Source organism: Rana temporaria, chromosome 5, assembly GCF_905171775.1.
Source record: "Rana temporaria chromosome 5, aRanTem1.1, whole genome shotgun sequence".
Taxonomy (NCBI): Eukaryota; Metazoa; Chordata; class Amphibia; order Anura; family Ranidae; genus Rana; species Rana temporaria.
In genome coordinates, this window is record NC_053493.1 from 358,470,337 (window position 1) to 358,496,864 (window position 26,528).

Sequence of the window (26,528 nt, forward strand, 5' to 3'; positions counted from 1 at the left end):
TGTTTATAGCGCAAAAAATAAAAACCGCAGAGGTGATCAAATACCACCAAAAGAAAGCTCTATTTGTGGGGAAAAAAGGACGCCAATTTTGTTTGGGAGCCACGTCGCATGACCGCGCAATTGTCTGTTAAAGCGACGCAGTGCCGAATTGTAAAAACACCTTGGGTCTTTAGGCAGCATATTGGTGCGGTCCTTAAGTGGTTAAGGAAGGGATTAAGTGTGTCCTAGGGAGTGATTCTAACTGTGGGGGGGCTGGGCTACGAGTGACATGACACTGATCACTGCTCCCGATGACAGGGAGCAGTAGATCACTGTCCTGTCACTAGGCAGAACAGGGAAATGCCTTGTTTAATGCCCTGTTTTAGGCATCTCCCTGTCATGTATCTCCATGACACGATCGTGGGACACCAGCAGACATCGAGTTTGCGGGTCCCGTGGGCATTGGCCTGGAGCTCGCGGCAGGGGCGCGTGCGTGCCGCCGTGGCACGCACACGCCCGCACAGTGGCAGATTCAAAGTCATTTACAGGTACGTTGCTTTGCGCAGCAGTGCCATTCTGCTGATGTATATCTACAGGCGGCAGTAGTAAAGCGGGTTAAAGAGAGTTAGCTGAACTTTGGCTTTAATTTGTTAGTCACTTATGTGATGTTCATCCAAGTCTTCCAGCTCTTCTTGCACTCTCTAGCCAGTGCTACTGTTTAAGTGTATATTCTCTGCTTCTCCATAAATAGAGAAGCCACTAGGCATGTGCATTTCGTTTAGTTCCAAATCGAAATTCAGACAAATTTTTCATTATTCGGATGCATACGAATTCCCGAATTGTAATATTAACAAATTTAATCGAATTAGAAAAAAAATTCTATTCGAATCGAATTCGAAAACAATTCGATTCGAAAACAAATTCGAATGAAAATTGAAAGCAAATTTGAATCAAAATCTAAAAAATATAAATCGATTTCTAAAAAAGAATACAATAAAATAGAATATAAAATAATAAAACAATAGAATGAAAATCAAAGAATAGTAAAGAACAGAATAAAATTTAATAGAATGTAATCAAATACAATAGAATATGACCTGGCTTCTTCTATCTATCTTCTATCTATCTTCCTATTTCTGAAATTCGAAATTCATATAGAATGAACTCAAATTCGAATATAAAAATTTTAGAAGAGTAGAATAATAATAATAATATATATATATATATATATATATATATATATATATATATATATATATATATATATAAATATATTTTATTCTACTCTATTCTAATATTTTTCTATTCGAATTTTAGTTCATTCTATATGAATTTTGAATTTAAGAAAATGGTTATATATCCGGTTGAAATATCATCGAATTTGGTTGAAATATTAACGATAGCGGATGAAATATTATTGAATTCTGTTAAAATATTTTCTAATCCGATTGAAATATTATCAAATCCGGTCGAAATATTATCGAATCTGGTCGAAATATTTTCAAATTCGACCGGGTTTTTTGAATTCGGTCGAAAACAAACAAATTCCGAAAACACATTTTTGACACATGTAACGAATCTAACTTAAAGCGGGGGTTCACCCTATCGACAGGAAAAAAAAAAAAAAATTTTCTTTTACCTTTAAATCAGGCACTGTAGCGCGAGCTACAGTATGCCTGTCCCGAATTTTTTCCCCCCATACTCACCTTGTAGTCGTCCATCGAAGATACCGGGGAATGGGCGTGCCTCTGGAGACGGAGGATGATTGACGGCCGGCTCTGGCGCGTCACGCTTCTCCGGAAATAGCCGAAATAGGCTTGGTCTTCACGACGCGTGCGCATAGCCTGTGCGCACGCGCCGTGAAGAGCCGAGACCTACTCCGGCTGTCTTCGGGGAGAGTGACGTGCCAGGGCCGGCCGTCAATCATCCTCCCTCTCCATAGGCACGCCCATTCCCCGCGGGAGCCGGAATCTACGATGGACGACTACGAGGTGAGTACGGGGTTAAAAAAATCGGGACAGGCATACTGTAGCTCGCGCTACAATGCCTGTCTCGATGGTAACATCATGTGGGTCAGGGTGAACTACCGCTTTAACGAAATTAATTAAATAACAAATTAAAACGAAACTAAACTAAACAAATTTTTCCCTTTTGCACATGCCTAGAAGCCACTGACTGGATCAATAGGTAAAAATTAAAAACATTTATACAGAAAACAAATTCAGCCACCACATCTAAGGATTGATAAGCTGCAATAAATTACATTTATATTTTTGAGCTTTAAGAATCCTTGCCATTTCTCTTCTAGAGTAAAACAAATCTTCATGCTCACACATTTTAACTGCAACAGAGAAAAATCATCTCTCCTGCCCTGCCAGACAGGAATGTGTAAACCTCGGGACTGGTTGGACAGAAATACAAATCTTTTCCCATGGTATAGCAAATCTCATAAATGTATTTCATCTGTTAATTTATCTTTTAAGTTGGAGAAAAGTTTTAGAAATTATACAGGAAATTTAGCAAAAAAGAGGATGAAAGTTTAAATTATAATTATGCTAAATCAGGGAACCCTTTATTCGAGACACTGAAATCACTCAGAATGTATTTCTGTACAATTGTGCTATTTCACTCAGTTTGGTTACTAAAAGATTAACTTTTTTCATTGAGAAATCTAAGAGGATGATCTGGATTATGAGCCACAATCTACTGTACAATTTATCAATGAAATGCCTCCTTTTGCAGCCTTAGCATCTAAGCCAGCTGTTGGCTGGGTTATTGGTAATCTGCAAGGATTGATTTGTTCTCTACGTACCGTTTAGTGTTGTGGATATTTTTCCAGTAATGTTGTTGATTTGGAAGAACCGTACTTTGATTGGGTCTGGGATCTGCTGCTCGATTTTATAGACTAGTTGGGCATTGGGTGTCGATGGATCATCCTCATCAGTGGCATAAACAGTGAGAAATGGTATGCCTGTAATTAAAAAAATATATATATATATTTATATGGGTCTAAAGCAGGGGTCTCAAACTGGCGGCCCTCCAGCTGTTGCGAAACTACAAGTCCCATCATGCCTCTGCCTGTGGGAGTCATGCTTGTAACTGTCAGCCTTGCAATGCCTCATGGGACTTGTAGTTTCGCAACATCTGGAGGGCCGCCAGTTTGAGACCCCTGGTCTAAAAGGTGTTAACAATATCTTTTTTTTACTGAAAGATCAATTATAATCAGTAGGATTGACATAGTATTAACAACCTCCATTTTAATGCCGCATACACACGGTCGGAATTTCTGATGGAAAAAGTCAGATGGGAGCATTTCGTCGGATATTCCAACCGTGTGTATGCCCCATTGGACTTTTTCTGTCGGAATTTCCGACAGACTTAGATAGAGAGCAGGTTCTCTATTTTTCAGACGGAAAAAAATTCTATCGTCTGTATGCAATTCCGACACACCAAAAACCACACATGCTCGGAATCAAGTAGACACATACTCGGAAGCATTGAACTTAATTTTTCTGGGCTCGTCGTAGTGTTGTACGTCACCGCGTTCTTGACGGTCGGAATTTCGTGTGACCATGTGTATGCAAGCCAAGCTTGAGCAGAATTCCGACGGAAAAAATATCCGTATTTTTTCCATAGGAAAATCCATTCGTGTGTACGTTGCATAAGCCCTATTTTCCAGTTACAGCAAGTGTGTGGAGTATCTACATATGACGCCAGAAAGGCTGCTCTATGGAATGTAACAAACCCAGTCAGATGAACCCCTCCCTATCTCTACAAAACATGTGTTTGAGAGGGCACTTGTTATGATGGAGGGGGGGGTACTTGGGTATTACTCAGCTCTACCAGCACAGAGCATTGGAGAAAAGAACAGGGAGAAGTATTTTCATTAAGAGAGGCGTTTTAAAGCATTTCCAGATAAAAAGATAAGCAACAACCATAACAAAGATAAATGGAGTGATACTTCAAATGGACATTGATAGGTTTGAGTTAATAACCCAGATCCAGGGCTTTTTTTCAGCGGGAACACGGGGGAACGCAGTTCCGGCACCTTCTGGACTGACTGTATGTAATGGCAAGGGATGCTGGGGTGTGCTGCAGGGGGGGGTCTATTGTTGCTGGTGGGGGACCTATTGTTTCTAGGGGGTGAGGGGGTCAGTTGTTGCTGAAAGATCTACTGTTGGGGGAGGGGTCTATTGTTGATGGCAGCCAGAGAGTAGGGTGACCAGACCAACTTCATTCCAGGACAATACAGTGTCCCGGAATGAAACTGACACAGCCGCCGCCCCCCCCCCCCCCCCGGGCCAATCTAATGCCTGCAAAAAAAGGCTGCCAGATCACCGCTTTACTCACTAACAGTACTTGTCCTGGCCGGGAATTCCTGGAGGAGCACAATTCCCGCCCCCTGCTTGTAATTGGAGAAATCATAAATCCTGCCTCTTGTGTCCAATCACTGTTCTGTGATTCGTTACAGCACAGGCTGATTTTTGGGAAGGTGGGTGTCCCTGAATGGTAGTTTTGAAATGTGGTCATCCTACCAGAGAGTCTATTAATGCTTGCTGTACGGAGATCTGTTGATGCTGCTGTGAGTCTATTGTTGCTGGCGGGGAAGTTTTGTTGTGGGTGGTCCATTGTTGTTAGGGGGATCTATTGTTGCTGGCTGCAGGGGATCTATTTTACTGCTTTTCTTGATATCATTACCAAATTCCATATAAATTACTTAGCACCACAAAATGATACTTGGTTCTATATTATCTAAAAGGGGCGGTACTGGTAGGTGGGTAGGGGATCGAAGAAAAGGGGTGATTTGGAAAGGGGGAGTTCCTGCACCTATTGTCTGAGAAAAAAAGCCCTGCCCAGAACAAATATGCAGATGAGGTGTAATGATTCCCTCCGACTTCATTTGCAGCAAACTTCTTCTAGATCAATGCCACAGAAAAGCGTTAAAACCAGATGATCAGCATGGGAGCCAATAACATAGCATTTCTAGAAGGTGGTTAAGAATGGCAGCCCATGTGTTTTTCTGGTACCAAAAGTTTTTATTATTTCAAGGTATATATTTCTACATACATAAACAGCTCACGTATACAACAGTTAAAAGAAAGGCAAAGAAAACATTATGCAAGGACCATATGGTCATATAGAAAAAAAGGTTTTGAACATAACCTTCAAAGGTTTTTAAGATAACATCCAATTAAGATCCAACAGATACAAGTACATTTAATGTAATAAGGGAGTTAGTCTGTACATCAGGGGAATACAATCCAGTAATAGTACTTGTTAAAGGGGTTGTAAAGGTACATTTTTTTTCCTAAATAGCTTCCTTTACCTTAGTGCAGTACTCCTTTACTTACCTCATCCTTTCGATTTTGCTTTTAAATGTCCTTATTTCTTCTGAGAAATCCTCACTTCCTGTTTTTCTGTCTGTAACTCCACACAGTAATGCAAGGCTTTCTCCCTGGTGTGGAGTATCGTGCTCGCCCCCTCCCTTGGACTACAGGAGAGTCAGGACGCCCACTAACACATAGCTCCTTTCTCTATCTGCAACGTAGAGAGCGTCCTGACTCTCATGTAGTCCAAGGGAGGGGGCGAGCTCGACTCTCCACACCAGGGAGAAAGCCTTGCATTACTGTGTGAAGTTACAGACAGAAAAACAGGAAGTGAGGATTTCTCCGAAGAAATAAGGACATTTAAAAGCAAAATCGGAGGATGAGGTAAGTGAAGGAGGACTGCACTAAGGTAAAGGAAGCTATTTAGGAAAAAAAATTACCTTTACAACTGCTTTAAGTAAAAAATAACATTCAATGTACCAGGTGCATGTTGCAAGGCAGTAGTATCCAGTGAGTGGTTATTATAATGGAGACTGGAAGAAGAAAAAAGAAAAGAAGCCAAGTTCCCACTGACAAGAAATTGTACAATGAGTTCAGAGTATATTAGACAGGACAGGAAGAGTAAATAAAAAGAGAAAAAAAAACAGAAAAAAAAAAGGGAAAGGGAAAGAAAGGATGGGGAGAGAAAGGGGACAGGAAAGGAGGGATGAGGAGGGAAAGGGGGGGGAAACAGCCAGGAGTAGGGGAAGGTAGAAGAGGGACCATGGAGGCCACCCATGGGAGTGTGTAAGGGGGTGCCAATACAGGGAGACTCTCCCTTTCATCAAAGCTGCACAAGATGTGGGTCACATTAAGAAAGAGGGGAGTACTCAAGCCAAGGTTACCAACTGAAATGAATGTATCATATCTAGGATGGCAGTCAACTTTTCATTGACAAGTGTCCTAAAGATCCTTGAATTAACCTCTTCAAATTTAGGAGATAGAGATTTCTTCTAATGGGCGATCCTTTGATTTGGTAGCTGTAATTATATGTGTTATTAAGGATCAAGCATATTAAAGTGATTGTAAAGTCTTGTCTTTTAAGTTAAAAATAACAAATATGTTATACTTACCTGCCCTGTGCAGTGGATTTTCACAGAGCAGCCTGGATCCTCCTCTTCTCGTGTCCCTCTTCAATGCTCCTGGCCCCTCCCTCCTGTTAAATGCCCCCACAGCAAGCAGCTTGCTGTGGGGGCACCTGAGCTGAGCCACAGCTCCCTGTGTCCATTCAGACAGGGAGGTAGGTGCGGCCTGGCCCCACCCTTTCCTCTCCTGATTGGCTGACTGACTTTGATTGACAGCAGCGGGAGCCAATGAGAAGGAGAGTCCCGGGCAGCTGAGACACTCCTACAACATCGCTGAATCTAGATGGACCTCAGGTAAGTATCAGGCGGGCTGAGGGGGGGTTGCTGCACACAAAAAGCTTTTTAACTTAATGCATAGAATGCATTAGGATAAAAACCCATCTGCCTTTACAATCACTTTAACCTCCCTGGCGGTATGATTCTTTCAGAAAAAACATGCTGAAAGTGGTACCATTATTTGCAAGGAAATTTGGCGTTTTATACTGTAGGCATGTAATTCTTAGGAATAACTCACTTAAATCTGACCAAACAAGATTCTAATAGGCATCCCGGGTATGACATTTTTTTTAAAACAAAATTATAAATTATAATATAATAAATAATTATAAATAATTATATCAAATAATAATATAATTCTAATAAAAATTATTCAATAATGTAATCAACTCAAAATCACTGAAATTTGCTCAGTTACAGAATTGTCGCTGTCATTATTTTTTATGACGAATTTCCCCACAAATCGCTATCGCACAATTCTGCAAGTGATTATAATTTATTATCGCTGTTTTCTAGCTGATCTAAAACCATTTTTGACATAAAGGGACACTTTTGGTTGCTATGGACAATATACAGTTTGCAGGCAGAAAGAACCCTTTTTTATTATATAAAAGAACATGTAGGGCACTGGGCAGACCACTAGGGACAAGGGGTGTGTGTATTTTTTACATACAGTACTGTAATCTATAAGATTACAGTATTGTATAGTGTTTGTTTACTTTTTTGAATTTGGCGCCGATCTCCGCTTCCGTGCGTCGGAACATCGCAGGGAACGGAGATCGACGGCACAGGAGGACACTGTGTGAATCGAGCGAGGACCCGCTCGCTCACACAGCGCGGTGGCATCGCTGGATCCAGGGAAAAGGTAAGCCAGCGCGCGCTGCAGGCTCTGCACAGCTACCCCGAGCGTGACTCGGGGTTACCGATTTTGGCAGAAAAAATCAACCCCGAGTCACGCTCGGGGATACCGCCAGGAGGGTTAAGAAATGTCCTGTACCTGTTATGAAGAAGAGCCTCCCATTGATCTTTGCAGACGTTTTACCTGGAAAGCCAGCCATAGATGGATGGAATTCAATCCATCAAGGGCAGGCTGATTGAACCCAAGTCGATCCATTGATCAACTTGGGTACAAGCAGCATGTTGGATTTTTAGCATGCAATTATTGCCAGCGGCTATAGTCGCTAGCAGCAATTGCTGTGTTCTCCTGGCAGGGACGGCTCCCTGCGTCCCCCACCAGGAAAACACAATAGCTCAGCAGGAGGACTGAGGCGGCGTACACACGATTGGTCCAAACCGATGAAAATGGCCTTAAGTCCAGTTTCATCGGTCAAAACCGACCATGTGTAAGGCCCATCGGTCCGTTGTCCTTCGGTCCAAAATTTTAAAACATGCTTTAAAATCGAACCGATGGACTGCTGCCCGATCGGTCCAAACCGATGGTTAGTACAGAAAGCATCGGTTCAAAACCCGCGCATGCTCAGAATCAAGTCGACGCGTGCTTGGAAGCATTGAACTTCGGTTTTTTCAGCACGTCGTGTGTTTTACGTCACCGAGTTCTGACTCGATCGGTTTTTGGAACAATGGTGTGTACACACATCAGACCATCAGGCCACTTCAGCGGTGAACCGATGGAAATGGCCCGTCGGACCATTCTCATCGGTTTGGAACGACCGTGTGTACGCGGCCTGACTGTGTTGATGGGGGAATCCAGTACAGTACATTTCTTTCACACAACCCATGGTTGCAGAAAAGAAAGTTGCATAATCTATTGCATGCTTTAGTCCAAATATTTTTCAGACACTGTCCCAGACCAAGCTTGCAGATCAGGGATTTTTTCTGACTTTCCTGATCTGCATACAGTACATGTTCCTGGTCAGGATAAGAATGATAACCAGGCAGTTAGTGTAAGGATTTCAGTAATGGCAGTCCTTGTATTGACAGGTTTACATTCATTTATTAAATGGCAGAAGAAGAAATTACCTGGTCTGGACAGTTCCCGTACCGTGGCAAAATATTCAGACTGGTTAAAAGTTGGTCTATGATTATTGATGTCATCAACAATAATAGTAAGAAGATATGGACCTTCAATTACTGATCCACTAGTGTCTACAGTTTTAACCTAGAAAAAAAAAAAGTGAGAGATCAGTATGAAATGGCAAGGGAAAAAGGCAGAAATCTCAGCATAAGTTTAAACTCACCTTTTTAAACACACTTTGAGGACAGGTAAGTGTGTTGATTTTTTTGTTACTCGACATAAAATCCCTTTCTCTGAGTTCATTGACAGACACAGCTGCTCTGAATCTCGACCATAAGGTTAAATGGCCACCTACAGAAGTAGGGACCTAGGCAGAAAAAAGAACACAGCACTGCCTATGGGCAGTCTAGTGGGTTTACAACCCCCTCTATGCTATAGGCTATAGCCAGTTAGTTACAAAGCAGTGTAAGAAGTAAAAACTCCAACAGAGGGGTGGGTGCTGTGTCCATCAATGAACTCAGAGAAATGGATTTTACGGTGAGTAGAAACAGACAAACAAACAAATGCCGTTGGATACAATGGAAACAATAAAATATTTGTCAGGAAGGGCATGCCAGCAGCCAAGATGGTGGCCCCAGAAGATGTCCTGAGTGCTCTATACCAATGAGGAGAATGCCACAGGTGCGTCTGCACCCACTGGTGCGCGAACGCGATCGCACTTTGTGACTGGTCATAGCGCCATAGCTATCAGCACCCAGACTCAATGCCATCTGGTCTACAGCATTCCCTGTGTGCCCTGCTATCTGTTACCTATTCCCGTTGACTAACTCGGCTTTTTCCTGCTATCTGCCTGCATCTGACCCCGGCCTGTCTCTGACTTTGCACCTGCCGGCTCTGGCTACTACCTCGCTGCCAGCCTGTCATCGACCCGGCCTGCACTTTGACTCTGCTCCACCCTCTGCATCAGTTCCTAATCTCCCCGCCTGTGTATGACCCAGCCTGCCTGTACCCATCTGTGATCCGGTCCTTAGGAAGCATGCATTCCACTAGCTGCCGCACCTGCTTCTCGGTCCTCAGCATCAAAGCACCAGCCTGTTCCAGCTTCCAGTCTACCTGCTGTTTCTGATTCTACCACTGTGTCGGTGTTCCTCCACAACTTCGCCAGAAGTTCTGGTCCAGCACCGCTGCTAGCAACCCTGCCAGGCACTCGTGCGACTCTGCACTACCACACCTCCTGTCTACTCTATCAGGGACCTTGGGTCAGAGGTGTAAGAGAGGTCGTCCTCTGCCTATCAGGAGCTACCACCGGGTATGTGACAATATTGTTGTATTTCAGTTGACAGATGTTTTTATTGTCTCTGTAACTACGGTAAACAAGCCTGTAACCTGTTCAAACAATGGCTTGACTTTTTTTTAACATACAGTTGTGCTCATAAGTTTACATACCCTGGCAGAATTTATGATTTCTTGGCCATTTTTCAGTGAATATGATAACACAAAAAATGTTTCTTTCACTCATGGTTAGTGTTTGGGTGAAGCCATTTATTATCAATAAACTGTGTTTACTCTTTTTAAATCATAATCAAACAGAAACTACCCAAATGACCCTGATCAAAAGTTTACATACCCTGGTGATTTTGCCTTGATAACATGCACACAAGTTGACACAAAGGGGTTTGAATTGCTATTAAAGGTAACCATCCTCACCTGTGATGTTTGCTTGTAATTAGTGTGTGTGTGTGTGTGTGTGTGTATAAAAGGTCAATGAGTTTCTGGACTCCTAACAGACCCTTGCATCTTTCATCCAGTGCTGCACTGAGGTTTCTGGATTCTGAGTCATGGGGAAAGCAAAATAATTGTCAAAGTATCTGCAGGAAAAGGTAGTTGAACTGTATAAAACAGGAAAGGGATAAAGATATCCATGGAATTGAGAATGTCAATCAGCAGTGTTTAAACTTTAATCAAGAAGTAGAAAATGTGGGGCTCTGTTGAAACCAAAACACTGCCAGGAAAATTGTTCGGGATGCAAAGAAAAACCCATAAATAAATAACAGAAGAAATACAGGACTCTCTGAAAACATGTAGTGTGGCTGTTTCAAGATGCACAATAAGGAGGAGGCACTTGAAGAAAGATGGGCTGCATGGTCAAGTCGCCAGAAGAAAAATATTAGTACGCAAATGCCACAAAGTATTCCGCGTACAATACGCCAAACAGCATAGAGACAAGCCTCAAACTTTCTGGCACAAAGTCATTTGGAGTGATGAGACAAAAATTCAGTTTTTTGGGCACAACCATAAACGCTACATTTCGAGAGGAGTCAACAAGTCCTGAATGAGGAAAGGTACACCATTCCTACTGTAAAAACACGGAGGTGGATCACTGATGTTTTGGGGATGTGTGAGCTACAAAGGTACTGGAAATTTGGTCAAAATTGATAGCAAGATGATTTCAGTATGTTATCAAAAAATACAGGAGGAACATTTGCATTCATCAGCCAGGAAGCTGCGCATGGGTCATATTTGGACATTCCAACATGACAATGATCCAAAACACAAGGTCAAGTCGACCTGTCATTGGTTACAGCTGAATAAAGTGAAAGTTCTGGAGTGGCCATCTCAGCCTCCTGACCTCAATATCATTGAGCCATTCCGGGAAGATCTCAAACATGCAGTTCATGCAAGACAGCCCAAGAATTTACAGGAACTGGAGGCTTTTTACCAAGAGGAATGAGCAGCTTTACCATCTGAGAAGATAAAGAGCCTCATCCACAAATACCACAAAAGACTTCAAGCTGTCATTGATGTTAAAGGGGGCAATACACAGTATTAAGAACTGGGGTATGTAAACTTTTGATTAGGGTCATTAGGGTAGTTTCTGTGATTATGATTTAAAAAGAGTAAACACAGTGCCAGGGTATGTAAACATATGAGCACAACTGTATATGAAACAACAGTGCCATCTAGAGGTTAAATTGGAAAATGTTTCCCCCATTGAAACACAGTATTAAGAAAAGGGCCACACCCATGGGAATGGTAAAACTTTTCAAATAAAAAGCCAACAATAGAGACTGAAAAGGGGGACTCTATAATGACTTACCAAGGAAGGTCTGTACCAGCCAAAAAAGTTATACCTGAAGACACTTTCGTCTGATCTCCAGCAACCGCTTATAGGTTAAGCCTGGTGTACTCTTTGCCTACAGAGATCGTGAACCCACTGTAACCTGAGTTGAGTAACTTTTCAGTGCATTTCTAATGTTTACAGACCATAGTTTCTGCATATTTGCTAGGAAGTAGTAGTCATGTATTGTATTCCTATAATTGTTATAGTTTTGTATGTACAGCATTTTTTTAATTTAGTGAAAGCACATTAATATACTGCACCAAACAAAACAGTAACAAAAAATCTAGTTTTCTATTAAATGTTCATTGGCGGACACAGCTCTTCTGAATTTCGTCCATAGGGACGTCCCAAAGCAGTGCCTCGTAGTTATGCACAGACAACCAGCAGCCACCTGTAAACCTGAGACACTCAGGCCCTGTACACACGGGCAAGAATCTCGTCAGGAAAAAAACGTTGTTTTTCCTGACAAGATTCTTGGCAAGAATAAATGGGAGGAAAGAAATTTTGGACAGCCGCACTTCAATAAAAGGTAAAAGGGTGTTGCCTTTTATTCTGGTAAAAAATACTACAAAAGCAAGAAAAAACAGCAAACAGTGTGGTAATAGAGCTAACTAGTTTCACATTGATAACCAATGCTTAGTCATATCTCTTGGCAAGAATCTCTTGCCGCCCGAGTGTATACACTGACCTTTTCAAAAGAACCGCGGTTCTCTTGAAAGGCAAGAACGCAGTGACGTCATCGCGTACGACGAGCATGCGCTCGTCACATTCGATGCCGTCGCCGCCATCTTGCTTCATCCTACCTACGCCGTGGAAGCTACCACGCATGCGTCAAAGTCATTTCGAGTATGCGCGGGTTTCCATGGCGACAGGTAAGTGTACACCCTCTCAGGTTTCTCGTCAGGGAAACAGGCCGACAAGAATCTCGAAGAGAAAAAAGAACGCAGGTTCTCTTTTTTTTCTCATCGAGATTCTGGCCAGATTTCCTGCCGAGAAACCTGAAAGCCTCGTACACACAAACAATTTTCTCAGCAAGAAAGCTCTGCCAGCAGTTTTCTTGCTGGTTTTTGCTGAGAAAAACGGTCGTGTGTATGAGGCCTCACACCTGAAAATGGAACATCCAGGAGGCGCTAGGCTCCCTGGTAGAGAATGCCACAAAGGGCAGATGGAGCACGACTCTCACGGCGTTAAGCTGCCAAATCCAATTAAAAACAGCTGCACTGGAGGCCACCGGGTCTTGTCTCGGGCCATCCGTGAGTCAGGGACGTGAAGTCAGGGTAGGCAGGAGAGGCAGAGCCACATATCAGCCAAAAGAAGCCTACCAGGCACAAGGACACCCCTTCCAAAGGATAGACATGCTGCAACCTGGAGGGGGATCACTGATTCATCAATCCCCAGTCCCACAAAAAAATTGCGTGTAATAGAAATGCATCCAGCCAGAGACAGTAATAAAAGTGGTAAACCGAACCTGGGGCAAGAGATCCTCCCGAGCAAACAACCGCCAGGTAGTGTCCATGACCACATCCTGGCTGTGTACCAAAGATGGTGCATAGGCATAGCCGCTGTTCCCAATTTGACACCCATGTGGGTGCATGTCCCCAAGCTCACACAGTATATCTTTAGTAACTCAACCACAATGTGTATAACATATACTTTTAAAGCAGTAGTAACCCGCATGAAAAAAAAAACAGGCAGTTTAAGTCATAATGTGCTAGTATGCATCGCATACATTCATATGTAAATAAAGGTGGCATTCATATGTATATCATGCCCCTCTGCAGTGAAGAGATGATGTGCTGTAACCTCTAGCAACCAATCAGTGAGCAGTATTACTGTACAGTAATCTCTAGAAATCATGCGCTGTAACCTCTAACAACTAATAAGTGAGCCGTAATGTGTGCTGTAACCTCTAGCATCCAGTCAGTAAGTGGTAATGATATGCTGTAACCTCTGGCAATCACTGCCTGATCTGATACAGTAAACTGATTTTAAGTCTAGCTGATATTTATTGTATGTCTCAGAGCAGGTGGAGAGCAAAATTGCATGGGGGGGAGACTTTTTTTGCCCAGGGTCCAATCAACATTATAGATGGCCCTGGCGATATGAATGGCCGAGCCAGCAATGATGTCACTTCCGCACATGCACTGTTTACAACACGGCTCTGAAGAAACGGCACGGGTCAACCTCTCTGACTTCATCTAAACAAGTACATATCTCCAAAACGGTGCATGTTTAGAAGATATGAACTGTACCTATAGGTAAGTCTTATTAAAGGCTTACCTATAGGTAAATATCATACATCAGAGTTTACTCCCACTTAACTACAGATGTGACACTATATGGCCATATCTAGTGAAGTGAAAAACTTTAAAACTAAAGATAGTGATTTTATCATAAAGTAAATGTGGCATAAATCTGGTATTACCTGCAAACTGTACAAAGGTTTTGTTGTCCAGTCAAGTGGTCCAGTTGTCTGCAGAATCCCATTATCATGTTGAATTTCAATTAAACCGTCTGTTGTTCCTTCCAGAACAAACATGTGTGATCTGGCATCGCTTTTCTGAAACTGTTGAAGCAGATGAAGCAATTAGATATTATTTTTTATGGTATATGCAAACATACATATAAGTAATATATTACTGTGACACTCACACTTTTGTATTACTTTTCAACAGGATCACAGTACTCCTCCTGACAGTGACTGTACTTTGCTTTTTCTCCAGAGGGGCCATATCTATTCCGGTTGAAAAACAGGGGGGACGTAAAACACGATGTGCTGAGAAAAATGAAGTTCAATGCTTCTGAGCATGCGTCGACATGATTCTGAGCATGCGTGGATTTTTAAACGATGGATTTTCCCACAGACGATCGTTTTTTTCTAACGTTTTTTTAACCATAAGAACATTTTTAAACAGGTTCTATTTTTTTTCACCGATGGGGAAAAAAAACGATGGGGCCCACACACTACCGTTTCGTCCGAGGATAACGGTCCATCGGTCCGTTTTCATCAGACGAACCAATTGTGTGTACATGGCGTTAGACTTCTTTACACTGGATGTGATGTCAAAGGGGGTTATTTACGAAAGGCAAATCCACTTTGTACTACAAGTGCACTTAAAAGTGCAGTAGCTGTAGATCTGAGGGGAAGATCTGAAATGAGGGGGAGGCTCTGTTGATTTTATCATCCAATCATGTGCAAGCTAAAATGCTATTTTTTTATTCCTTGCATGTCCCCCTCAGATCTACAGCGACTGAACTTCCAAGTGCACTTGCAATGCACTTGTAGTGCAAAGTGGATTTGCCTTTCGTAAATAACCAACAAAGTGTTAGAATGCAATATAATTCACTGAAAAATATTATATTAGTCAAAAGTCACTCACTATAATACTGGACTTTTGACTAATATAATATTTTTCAGTGAATTATATTGCATTCTAACACTTTGTGCAATACTGAATGTGTTGCAATTTACCCTAACTATTGATCACTATTTTAATATATGTGTTTCACTTCATCAATTATGTTGGACCAGCACGGCTACAACCCTAAAATCTAATGGCATCAATTGCCTTCAGAAATCACCTAATTAGTAAATAGAGTCCACTTGTGTGTAATTCAGTGGCGTCTCCAGCTTTCATATTTAGGGGGGGGGCACATGGGGGGACAGGGACAAAAGTAGGGGGGCCAACTATAAAATGCAATTATATATATATATATATATATATATATATATATATATATATATATCCTGGGGCCCTTTACTACGATCAGACTATGGGCCCTTTCACATTTTCTGCAGTGAGCTCCCTTCCTACTATACTGGGGCCCCCCAGGGTGGCAGAAAACAAGAGATATGTCACCAGCACACCAAGAAAATATAAGGGTCCAAAGCAGTGGGAGAACTATCATTGTTGCAAAGGTTGTCTTGCCACCGGGCCCTGGTGTTCTGCCACAGTGGGGATCCGACACTGTCCTGTCCCTGCTATTTACAGCGCTGGTCTGGCATCTGTCTCCTTGGCAGCGGCGGCAGTCTATTAGGACCTAGTGCTGGTGACATTATGGGTGCATGCAGGGGAAGGCTGGCACTATTGGTTATAGAGAGCTGAGCCCCCAGCTGGTCACCTAGCAGCAGTAATGCTGTATAACCTTCTCTGTTGACATGCTGATCGGCATGTGATCCAGGTGATGCTCCCAGTCAGATCTAATAAACACAGTATTTATTAGCATCAAGAGTACAACCACATAAATATAATCAAACGTATGTTCAGCAGCCATGTGGGCTGTAAAGTGTGGGCTTTGATCAATAAAATCACTGATATTTATGACTAGGATTTGACTAAGAGCATCACCTGGATTGCATCCTGATCAGCATGTCAGAGAAGGGTCCACTGCTGCTAAGCAACCTGCAGGGAACTCAACTGTCTACAACCAATAGAGATGGGCTCGGGTGTGTTTGAAATCCCACATGCCCAATCCCGCCAGGAAGCTGACACTCCACAGTGCTAATCAATGTAGGGCTGCCTAAGAGCCAAGACCAGCCATAGACAGTTTAAATCTCAGCTGGTTCAGCAGAAACTGGCTCAGATTTTAACCATTAATGAGCAGATTCTCTTATAATTATCACTAGTGGTTGCTGTATAGTCACTAGTGATAATCACTGTTTGTCGGGAGAATATAATTGCTGGGCAGGAGGGATATTCCCCTGTCACCACTGTCTTTGTTGATGGGGGAATCATGAAAGTTTCTTTCCTGCAATCTGTGGATGCAGGAAATAAATTTGCACTGTATATTATCTGCCTAACTGAAAGTGAAAGTAAATTGTGAATGTTTTGAAAGAACAGGAGAGGGGAGGGAGACAGATGGGGGGGAGAGAAGGGATGGAGATAATGTAGTTCAGTGATTACAGTGTACTGCAGTCTGCAGTGCACACACTTAAACACGGTCCAGGCTAGAATATCTGGTTGTGTGAGCGCTTGCATTATGCAGTGTCGGCGAGCAGAGGGAGGGGGAGGAATCCCCCGCAGAGCTGACTGGGGACGCTCTCCCTCTCGGGGAGCAAAATACAATTTTTTTTTTTTGGGGGGGGGGGGGGGCACATGGTGGGGCACAGCATGATGTTGGGGGGGGTCAGGGCCCCCTCTGGCCCCACCCTAGGGACGCCTCTGGTGTAATTTAATCTAATTATAAATACAGCTATTCTGTGAAGTTCTCAGAGGTTTGTTAGAGAACTTTAATGAACAAACAGCATCACAAAGGCCAAGGAACACACCAGACAGGTCAGGGATAAAGTTGTGGAGGAGATTAAAGCAGGGTTAGGTTATAAAAATATGTCCCAAGCTTTGAACATCTCACGGAGCTCTGTTCAATCCATAAACCGAAAATGGAAAGAGTATGGGACAACTGAAAACCTACCAAGACATGACCATCCACATAAACTGACAGGCCGGGCAAAGAGAACCACCAAAAGCTATAAATGATATTTTCTTACAATATAAACGTATTTATTGGATGGCTAACTTCCTGTCTAGTTCCCCACTGAGGGAGAAGTACTAGTCAGTACCAGTGTGCGAAAATGTATTACTCTGTAATAAAAAATCAGAAGGTCAATAGAAAAGAATGTAAAAGCTGCGCTAAAATATCAAATACCAGTAGCAAAAAAAAAAATACCAAAAATATCATGTACCAATAATGAATTGAATGCTAGTGGTAAAATTATGGATTGAATAAAAAATAAATAAATAAGTGAATATGAGAAGTCCATGGAAACCAGTGAGAAGTATAATGGATAGGGAATAACCATACAAATGATGAAAAAAAATCCACATTCTTATGACAAGAAGATCAGGATACACCCGCTGAGGTGACGATGGAATCAAAAAAGGGGGATGGCACCCAAGATGAACACCACAAACGCTAATGCTCCACCACCGACAGAAATGGCTGCTTACCAAAGGCAGGTATTGCCGAGCCTATCAGATATCACTCTGTAGTAATCCGATCGTTATGGATAGAAGTGTCCTGGATCCCATGGAGGTATGCACGGTCAACCACTTATATCCTCCAGCTTATGTTGTGACCGTAATGGATACAGCCACAACATGAGCTGGAGGATATAAGTGGTTGACCGTGCATACCTCCATGGGATCCAGGACACTTCTATCCATAACGATCGGATTACTACAGAGTGATATCCGATAGGGTGTAGGTGGTGGAGCATTAGCGTTTGTGGTGTTCATCTTGAGTGCTATTCCCCTTTTTTGATTCCATCGTCACCTCAGCGGGTGTATCCTGATCTTCTTATCATAAGATTTTTTTTCATCATTTGTATGGTTATTCCCTATCCATTGTACTTCTCGTTGGTTTACATGGACTTCTCATATTCCCTTATTTATTTTTTATTCAATCCATAAGTATACTACTAGCATTCAATTCATTATTGGTACATGATATTTTGGTATTTTTTTTCACTACTGGTATTTGATATTTTAGCGCAGCTTTTACATTCTTTTCTATTGACCTTCTGTGTTATCTCACGGCAGAGCTGCTGCTGTTCATCTTGTTCACATATTTTTAGTTAGCGCTGTATTTTTCTTTATTTTTACTTTGTACATCCACACTTGTAAATGTTTGACTTTTTAGGAAAAAATACATTTTGGTGTCCTGGCTCTATAAAATGTAAATACTTAATGTATCGACTCTTCAGAACTCTCATCTTTAAAATGGTTTTAGCCATGAAAGAAAGTATATGGGCAGGTGAACAAACACAGGAATTTTATAGTTCCTCTTTCACAAGATCATTGCAGTATTAACCTGTACCTAAAGATGGCACACCCAGCCTTTACTGCGGCAATAAATGAGCCTGGCGTTGAGTAAGCATGACCTAACTTTCACAGTCGTAAACTACTGAGTTGGCTGGACTCACCTTTAACATTTATGTATATTTGGGTCACAGTGAAAAAATATAGTTTGGACAGAGAGTGATGAGATAATCCCTATGCTATGTCATTCCCGCTTCTAAAACGTACGTGCAGTTTTCTCATAGGTCAATAACTAGTGCATATTAGGCATATCGCCAATAAGGTGGAAGATATAGTAAAACTATGAACATACTTTATACGGCAACTGGCCATGCATGTGTGATTCAACCTCTGAATTATATTTCTTACAAAAGATGGTTGAAAAAACATGTTCACAGCGGGTGTGTTACACATATGCTGAAAGTATGGTCAATTGCAAAGGGAGCGGGCCGGGTAAAACCAGAAGTGTTTATATCAAAAAGTTTCTGCAATGACACAAACACATGACCTTTAGACGGGGCTGCTTTTAGAAATCACGTGGCCCCTTACAGCCTACCTGGCAGGGCCCCCCCTCAAATATATCAAAATAAAACTTTCACTAAAAATGTACTCAAATCATTCTTAGGCCCCGTACACACGTCCGAGGAACTCGACGGGCAAAACACATAGTTTTGCTCGTCGAGTTCCTTGTGAAGCCGCCGAGGATCTCGGCGAGCCGAAATTTCCGATTGAACAACGAGGAAATAGAGAACATGTTCTCTATTTCCTCGCCGAGATCCTCGTCGGCTTCCTCGGCCGAAAGTGTAAACACGGCCGGGTTTCTCGGCAGAATACAGCTCCGACCGAGTTTCTGGCTGAATTCTGCCGAGAAACTCAGTCGTGTGTACGGGGCCTTAGCGGACACAAAGATAACAGAGAAGCTGTGTAAATTAGCCCTTTTTTAAATCGTTTTTTTTACATTTTTAATAAAAACATTTTATAATTTTTTTTAAAAATGTTTAACTGTTTAAAAATTAGTTTATTTTACAATTTTTTTTTTTTACAATTTTTTTCCCCCAAGAATTGTATTGAGTTGTACAAGGGATTAAAACAATACAGGGTTACAATTCGTTATTTTTTTATTAGGACAGGGAAGCCGGCAGCTGCGTATGTGTCTCTCCCGTGCAGCAGCTGAAAGTCAGCTGAAGCAGGGAGGAGCAATTACAGGGAGGCCTGTAATTGCCCCTCCGTCCGACCACACTGATTCCCTGTGCTGTTTGGGCCCCCCTGTGTAACCGGGCCCCCTACAGGAAGACTGGTGGTCCCCCCCTATCGGCAGCCCTGCCTTTAGACTGATAAACTGCTATTGTGTTCATACAAAATAATACATATCTGTAATGATAACATTTACATATACAGGAATAATGTCCTCACTCCTCATAGAAAATAATAAACAACTGTACATGTGTTGATATGTTAATTAATCACACAGCAGCCTTTACCGATCAAGGGATGTAAATTAAATCACTTTCACCCTGTTTATAGCCTTAAATATGCTCTGTGAAGGACTTGTATGCAATTGCCTATATGCTTCAGTCTAATTCTCTCCCTGCTATTTTAATGTCTGTGTGTTATGTGTAGAAGGTGATTTCATGGGGACCCGAATGACTCATTCCTCTGCATAACAGACTGTTGAAGTGCTAATGTCCCATCCCCAGCCAGCTCTCTATTCTAAAGGGTAATTGATCTATTGTGTTTGTGAAGAAGACCTGTGTTTACCCTTAAGAGATGTGTATTGTATCGTCAGGCTAAATGATTAGATAATTGGCTCATGTTAATTATTCTGATTGCTTCGTTGTAGTAATTAACTTCACTGATGTCATTATCTAAAGAAATGTGTCTGTCAGGGTCGGCTCCAAAGTGTCTACCTATAATCTGTATGGGAGCCCCCAGTGTGTGGAAAGGGGGTGGAGATTTTTTCTTTGATTGATGATTAGCTTGTAAACTGTATATAACTAGCTGAATACTGCCATTAAAGTGTCTCTTGTTCCAGCATTAAGCTTTGGCTCATGTGTGGATTATTGGGCGATTCCAGGGATTTCTACTCATGGAATACTGGGTGATTTTCTTTTATGGGAAGAAGGGAATGCTTGACGGGGATATTTTTTACTACCGTCACATGCTCCCTCTTACCTGCAATGACACAAACACATGACCTTCAGACTGATAGACTGGGTAGCAACTGCTATTGTGTTCCCACCAGAAATAAAGGTCAGTCTTTTGGTTCCCCTGCTATTAGCAATGGTCCCATTAGAATGTGCTTTAAGTCATTCAGGCTTTTCACTCTATACTGCCATCTACTGGAAATGCAATAAGTTTTACTTTCTCTATTAGCAGAACTATAATTGCTTTTTTATGGGGTGCATGGTTTTGACATCCCTTACAGGTGCATGTGTATGTTTTGGTCTGTATAAGAAAATTATCCGGGACTTTTTCCTCTTCCATGAAATGCACTACTGTGTAACATATCTGAGTAGAAAATGCAGATTGTTGACAAGGCGGTATTAAACACCAGGGTAACATGGTGTAGCACATCTATGGCTGGTTATTAAGCAGAACCTGGGTTGCCTGGATGTACACACTGTATACAACACAAGGCTCAATGTTCAAATATGACTGAAGTGTTAATAATTGTAGCATGATTACACAGAGATTGAAGAACATCTCATAATATTACCTGATAGATAGTTGTTTTAGTTCCTTCTTGAACATTGAATATCTTTTCTCCTAGAGGTCCCTGCTCTAATTGAGCTTCCACAATTATCTGAAATAGAAAAAAAATAGAAATTCACCCTCAGCATATGACAAGCAAAAAATGTATATCTGACAATTGAACTGTTATGGTTTTATTAGTGTTGTTTTAATTAAAGAGTAAGCCCTTCAAATCCACAGTTTAGTTTTTGGTGAATCGTGGCATGTTTAACCATTGATTGACTTCATAGAGTTCTGAAATTCTGCCCTTTCTGGTGGGGAATGCCTCAGCCGCTTATGAATGGCAGTGTGCAGTGACAGCTTCCTGGCGGGATAGCTCCAGGGTTTGGTGTGTTTGTACAAGGATACATACACACCTGAGATCATCACTGTTTTGTAGCCTTTTCAGGTGGATGAATGTTCACATATGTAAAGACTGATATTTTCAAAACTGTGTATATTTATGATAGCAGCATATTTCTCTCAGTACAAATTTACTTTATTATAGAGAAATTCCTTGCAAGAATGTTCCTGGTTTCCAGTCTTGAGATTTAGGCCCCTTTCTCATGGGGCAGACTCCGCACAGTGGGGAATGTGTCCGCTGATCCCCACTGAGCAGGCGGATGGCTGGTCTGTGTCTGCTCCACTTATGCAAAGCAGGAAACAAGGAAACAGACACAGCCACTCTCCTCTATGGGCGGTTGGACGTAAACAAACCACCTGTCCGTTTACACCTGGCTGCCATTTGATCCGATTCGCTAGACAGATTGGATGTAAGCAGGTGTAAACAGACAAATGTCCATTTAGTGGCAGCCTGTCCATAAGGGGTGTAGGGGCACCCCCTAATCCATGCACCCAGCCCCTAATCTACATGCAGGGCGCCAAATGCATGGATTTCAATGGGTTTCAAAAGTACATGTGTAACGGTCAGGGGTTAACACCGTTTACGATATTCCATTCCATCGCCCACGACAGCTTATCCGACAATCCAGCTGACAGGACCCATTCCATTCCCCAGAAGCAAGACGAGACACAAGCTCTGTTCTTTCTGGTTCAAACGAATGAATGAATCTTTTATAGGTAAAACTCAGGTTTTTATACAGTTCACAACCAAAAAGCATGTTACAGGGACAATGAAACTCTCCACCCCCAACATCACACAATGGGGGCTTCAATACACATTCAGACGGGCTAATTACTAATCATTATCCAGACGGTCTGGCTCTGCGATAAGTGATCCCCACCTGTTACACAAAACACATTCCTTTACTAAACATAGATGACATGCTAATCCACTAAACCTGAGAAGTCAGACATCTGACCGTTCAGACTGCAAACACATATCTATCATCAATAGACTTTTCACACAAAACAGTGTCATTAGCATACACAATGAAAGGGTCTGTAGAAGCAGACCAAATTAGCACAATGGACACAGAATGCAATCACAGCAAGAAACTTAAACATCCCACAATAGGCAGCCTTAATTAGCATCTCAACAGTCTATGAGACATTCTTATTGACCTGTTGGGGGTCAGAATAAGCAACCTGTAATATTCCAAGATCCTGCAATACATGAATTATCATTAATGTCCCATCTCATGTAATCAGAGATATCAGTTCTCAGTCATCCTATGCCCCTAATGAACATAGTATGACCCTAGACCCAGGAGTCATTAGTGCAGCTGGCACAGGAGTACCCCCCATCCTTCAAAAGTCTCTGGGTGTCACGGGCCATTCCTTTACAACATGATTAGAGCCTAAAGCTTTAATTGGCTTCAAAAAGGGTGGGCTCCTGGCACAGAGTCCTGCCTGGAGCCCACTCAGGTGTGTGACAATAGCAAATTAATATTTGCTATTGTCTTCCTGATTCTCCTCCCAGCCAACCAGCAAGCGGTTCTTAAGACCTGATTGACCCAGAGGAGAAGCGACCGTATTGGCCGCGGAGGAGGCGGAAGAGATGCAGGGTGAAGCCGCTGAGGAGAAGATGCAGGAAGCAGCCGAAGAGAGGACCTAATCCTTCTTTGCTGCAGTTTCATTTTCACTTACAAGTGTCCTCTCCACAACTACCCTGTGACTGGACATAAAAAAGAGGAGCAGCGCACTGATGAGCTTAATCACCCTGTCAGCTCTCTTCTCCTATCGGCATGCTACCTGCACTGTAGCACAAATGATTGGTCTCTAGTGCTACTGCTTCATTTACTTCTTTGAGCTTTGCTGAACAGTGGACTTCAAGTGCATTGCATACTAGCCCATTATGTTGCACTTACCTGGTAAATGTAGCCTGCAATGTCCCGGCTGGTGGCCGCATCCATCTTCACCCCTCTTCCTTTTCGGGGCCACCGGTCACAGCACTGGCCCTTTAGAAACGGCACGATTGCCCTTTCTTCAGTGTGCATGCGCCGACGATGTCGGCGCAAGAGTACAGTATATGGTAAATATCTCCTAAACCGTGCAGGTTTAGGTGATATTTACAGTACCTACAGGTAAGCCTTATTATAGGCTTACCTGTAGATAAAAGTGGTGTAACTAGGTTTACAACCACTTTGATTAATGAACAGCTGCATTCATTTTTTTATTATTTTATCTGCATGGTGTTTAGCTTTAAATAGACAACAATATACCTGTGCATAAAGCACCTAAAGGATTGGTTTTGATAGACGTAACCTGGTGGTTACACCTCCCTGGCTTTACTACATTGACCTTGAACACTGAGGCTCATTTACTGAAGGTGTTGAGAATCTTCACACAGTTAATTGTGTGAATATACATTTCAGTAACTCAATCATGTAAAAAGTACATATTTTTTATTTATTTTTTAAACTGCACATGACTGAATCATTGAAAAGAAAATTCATACAATTCATTGTGTGAAGATTCTCAACTGTTTTAGTAAATCAGCCTCATTGCGTATGCAGCATCGCAGGCTCAACACCACAGCCAGGCATCCAGCTATTTTAGGCAAGGTCAACAATGGCAGCCATCACGTTTCTCTCCATGTAGGGTTCCAAATTTACCTTTCAGTGATTTTTTATGGTTATAGCCTTATGCCTCGTACATACGACCATTTTTCTCGTCAGGAAAAAAATAAGTTTTTCCCGAGGTGATTCCTCTCCAGCCTGACGTATGCCGCGTACACACGTTCAGTCCATCCGATGAGAACGGACCGATGGACCGTTTTCATCGGTTAACCGATGAAGCTGACTGATGGTCCGTCGCGCCTACACACCATCGGTTAAATAACCGATCGTGTCAGAACGCAGTGACGTAAAACACAACGACGTGCTGAAAAAAATGAAGTTCAATGCTTCCAAGCATGCGTCAACTTGATTCTGAGCATGCATGGATTTTTAACTGATGGTTAAATTTAAAGCAAGCTGGCTTTTTTTTAACCGATGGTTAAATAACCTATGGGGCCCACACACGATTGGTTTTGACCGATGAAAACGGTCCATCAGACCAGTGTCCTCTGTTTAACCTATCGTGTGTACGAGGCCTTACATACACACGTTCATGCAAAAAAACATCTGACCAAATCACAGTGGCATACAACACGCACAATGGGACTATAAAGGGGAAGTTCCTTTCAAATGGCACCACCCTGTGGGCTGCTTTTGGGCTGCATACTTTATTCTGAGAATGCGCGTTTTTTCCTCTCGGAAAAGCATACACACGCAACGAGAAAAAAACTGACGGGAAACACGACGAGAAAAAAGAGAGCTGCGCGAGAAAACTGCTAGGGTGCATACACACGACCGGTTTTCACGACCAATATAAAAAATGGCAGTTTTCTTGTTGTGAAAACCAGTCGTGTGTACAAGGCATTACATTCTGCACATCTTTCTCCTATCAGAATTTTATTGTATATTACTGAGAACACAACAGGAATGTAGCAAGTTAAACTCCAATGCATGGGCTGAATAACAGCAGGCAGATGTTGCTTCTTTAGCCACCAAAAGCTATAAGAGACCTGAAGGTGTTTTGATCTACCAAACTCTGCAATTAAGTCCTTAAAATGGAACTTCACTCTCTCAATCAACATTGACTATTTGTAATCTGTATGCTGCTGGGATTGGTAAATAGATAGGAAGATATATCATATTTGCTTGTTTTAACCACTTAAGGACCGGGGCATTACTATATACGTCGGCAGAATGGCACGGACAGGCAAATTAATATGCACTGCATACTAGCTGATTATGAAATACTGACCTTGGAACGAGGTGAGAGGAACTCACCTGGTCCACGCCAAGGGAGATGTCATCTTTCCTCGGCGTGTTTTTTCCGGGTATCGCCGATCCAGCGCTGTGATTGGCTGGAGCGGCAATGTCGTCACTCCTGCACATGCGTGCGGAAGACTTCTCTCCGGCAAGGTCTGGCGGCTGGCGGCCCTTTAGCCGAGGATCCCCGCTGCGCATGCGCCACTGCAGTCAGCGGCGCATTGCGGGGGGAATATCTCCTAGACCTGTAAGGTTTAGGAGATATTCTTTATACCTACAGGTAAGCCTTAGTATAAGCTTACCTGTAGGTTAAAGTGGTAGTACAGCAAACAAACCTTTATTACAGAGAAAAGACATAGAGCATACCATAGATGCAGCTATAAACTTATAAACACTGCCATCTACTGGTTGAAGAAAATATCTCTACTAAATACTTATGTACAGTAGTTGTTGCACAAAATACCATTTTGTCTGCCAACACCCCCACTCAACAACTACTCCTTATATTAGTCCCATTTTGGATCTCAATTCTCAAAATTTGTTACTTGTAAGCGGCTTTGTCAAATGATCTGATCCACTTTTGTTTCCCATGAGTTGGAAGTCTTTGCATCTCATCCCATTACTCTGGCCCTGGCTTTAATGCTATGTGAGAAACATAGGACAGACGTTTGGCTGAGATGCCTTTATTGCTTCTGAAGGATTTCCTGATTGAAGCCTCTTGAGGCCCGGTTTCTTATTTTACAGCATTTGGATTGTCTGCAATTATTTCTATTTCTGTGTCACTTTCTTGCTTATCTTCATGTGACACTGATGTGGAATTTCCCCTCAGTTTGAAGTGTTCATTAAACTTTGAACACACTGAAGTTTCATCAACAATTATACTTCTACTGATGGTTACCTTGTTTGTGTCTGATACAGATTATAACTCCCTTTCCACCTCCCTGTTTCAGTGAAGCCCTCACTCAATCACTTTAACAGA

At 42.2% G+C, this 26,528-nt stretch overlaps 1 protein-coding gene across 1 annotated transcript in view; it reads right to left on the minus strand.

Annotated features, from left to right (window-relative positions):
* Positions 1-26,528, minus strand: part of CDH17 (cadherin 17) — a 107,056-nt gene that overhangs the window by 63,931 nt on the left and 16,597 nt on the right. The window contains exons 2-5 of the mRNA XM_040354671.1: positions 21,316-21,402; positions 14,228-14,368; positions 8,687-8,825; positions 2,792-2,950 (exon numbers count right to left, since the gene is read on the minus strand). Of these exons, the coding sequence (XP_040210605.1) occupies positions 2,792-2,950; positions 8,687-8,825; positions 14,228-14,368; positions 21,316-21,402 (526 nt within the window). The remainder of the gene's footprint in view (positions 1-2,791; positions 2,951-8,686; positions 8,826-14,227; positions 14,369-21,315; positions 21,403-26,528) is intronic.